The sequence below is a fragment of the Galeopterus variegatus genome, unplaced genomic scaffold (assembly GCF_000696425.1).
Source record: "Galeopterus variegatus unplaced genomic scaffold, G_variegatus-3.0.2 Scaffold476, whole genome shotgun sequence".
Lineage (NCBI taxonomy): Eukaryota > Metazoa > Chordata > Mammalia > Dermoptera > Cynocephalidae > Galeopterus > Galeopterus variegatus.
This window is the reverse complement of record NW_007726587.1, coordinates 144,908-146,659: the sequence shown is the minus strand read 5'-3', so window position 1 is coordinate 146,659 and position 1,752 is coordinate 144,908. Positions and strand designations below refer to the sequence as shown.

Here is a 1,752-nt window from a genome sequence, read left to right as displayed (position 1 = left end):
GGGGGGGGGGGGGTGAACGTGTGTGTGCACTCACTTCAGTGTTATCTCTGCAGTGAAAGAATATAAAATTAGGGCCGAGCCCGTGGCGCACTCAGGAGAGTGCAGCGCTGGGAGTGCAGCAGCGCTCCCGCCGCGGGTTCGGATCCTATATAGGGATGACTGGTTCGCTCATAGCGCTCAGTGACTGTGGTGCGGCCGGTCTCAAAGAGGCCAAAAAAAAAAAAGAATATAAAATTAGAACTTCGCTAAAATTTAGTTTTTTTGAAGTTCTGATGGGGGAGACTAGACTGAAATTTGTTTTTACATAAAAATTTCTTTATAGTATAAATTTGTATTAACCAAATGTCTTAGAAACTTCAACTAGGCATTTCTTGATAAGACCAGCTTGATTTACTGAAAATACTTGAAACTAATTTAGCATTTCTTAAATCTTTATTGATTTAGAGTTTTTGGTTATTTAGCATCCAGTTCCCAACTCTTACTCTTTACTGTAATAAAAATTTTTCCTGGGAGAATCTGAACCCAAGGGGACCATATCTCCCTTATCCGCCCTGTGTCCATAGCATCTAGCACAGTAGATTTTAAATGAATGGACAAGGTTCTCCAGCCATGTTTAGGTATTGAGTGGTTAATGCTCTAAGTTGGCTCAAGTTCTCAAATGTATTTTATTAAAGCATTGTTAAAAAATTAAGACTTAGTTTTCGAGTTTATCCCAGGGTGTGTGTTTGTAAGTACTGTTAATCATCGGCTTGGACGTTTTCTGAACTATATGGTATGCTCTTAAGCTTCTCTATAAGGAATTTGTTCTTGTTCATCTTTCTAATTTATATGTGCAGATTTCATATTCTCATTTGTATATTATCAAACCTTTCTGCTCAAGAATTAAGAATGTCTAGGGCATTCACTCTTGCTATAGAGATGAGTAACTTTTGGGAAGCAGGAAAGCTGGGATTCTTTTTGTGATATTCTCTTAGATTTTAAAAGATTTTCTAAATGTTTCTTATTGAGGCTTTGCAATAACAAAGGGCAGTGGGTTGAGTAGGTAAGGGTAAACTACATTATAAATTTGAACCAAAAAATAAGATTTTTATAATAATTTTGTATTTCATTAAGTACCAATATTCACATATTTTTCAAATATTCATGTTGGATTGTTAAGTAAATTTTTAGGGCTCAAAATATTTGTTTTTAATTTTACTTAAATGAGTTTAATGCAATTATTTTAGCACAAAATGTTTGCTTGGATTGCTAAGATTAATAAGTTGCTTTCTTTTCATATATTTTATTTAGGTGTTCAGTGGATTAACTCTTTATTGATTACATACAACAGCAATAGTTATGGCGACTTTCCAGTCTTTCAGAAACAGTCACATGAAGACTAGAGCATCTGTCAGAAAAGTAAGTTCATTATGAGTATTATATTGCTTTTAGTGAACTTTTAATAAAAATATTGATCAGTTTTTTTTTTTTTTTCCTTTTTGTCTTTTCGTGACCGGCAACGGATCACAACCCTCAGTGTTGCACCCGTACCGGACCGGGACCGGCAACGGGATCGCAACCCTCGGTGTTGCGCCCGCACCTTGCTCAGCCAGTGAGCGGCCGGTCTGTATGTAGGATCCGAACCCTCAGCGGGAGTGCAGCCACGCTCCCAAGCGGCGCAGTGTAGCAGTGCGCCACCGGGCCGGCCCTTCATCAGTTTTTTTGAAGTCCTATAGCTATTACATTTTGTTTTTAAATAAATCTTATTTTTTA

The 1,752-nt window shown here is 37.2% G+C and overlaps 1 protein-coding gene across 1 annotated transcript in view; it reads left to right on the top strand.

Moving 5' to 3' along the window:
- The first annotated feature begins 1,295 nt into the window (after positions 1-1,295).
- Positions 1,296-1,752, top strand: part of AKAP11 (A kinase (PRKA) anchor protein 11) — a 35,533-nt gene continuing 35,076 nt past the window's right edge. The window contains exon 1 of the mRNA XM_008569200.1: positions 1,296-1,398. Within this exon, the coding sequence (XP_008567422.1) occupies positions 1,339-1,398 (60 nt within the window). The 5' untranslated portion in view covers positions 1,296-1,338. The remainder of the gene's footprint in view (positions 1,399-1,752) is intronic.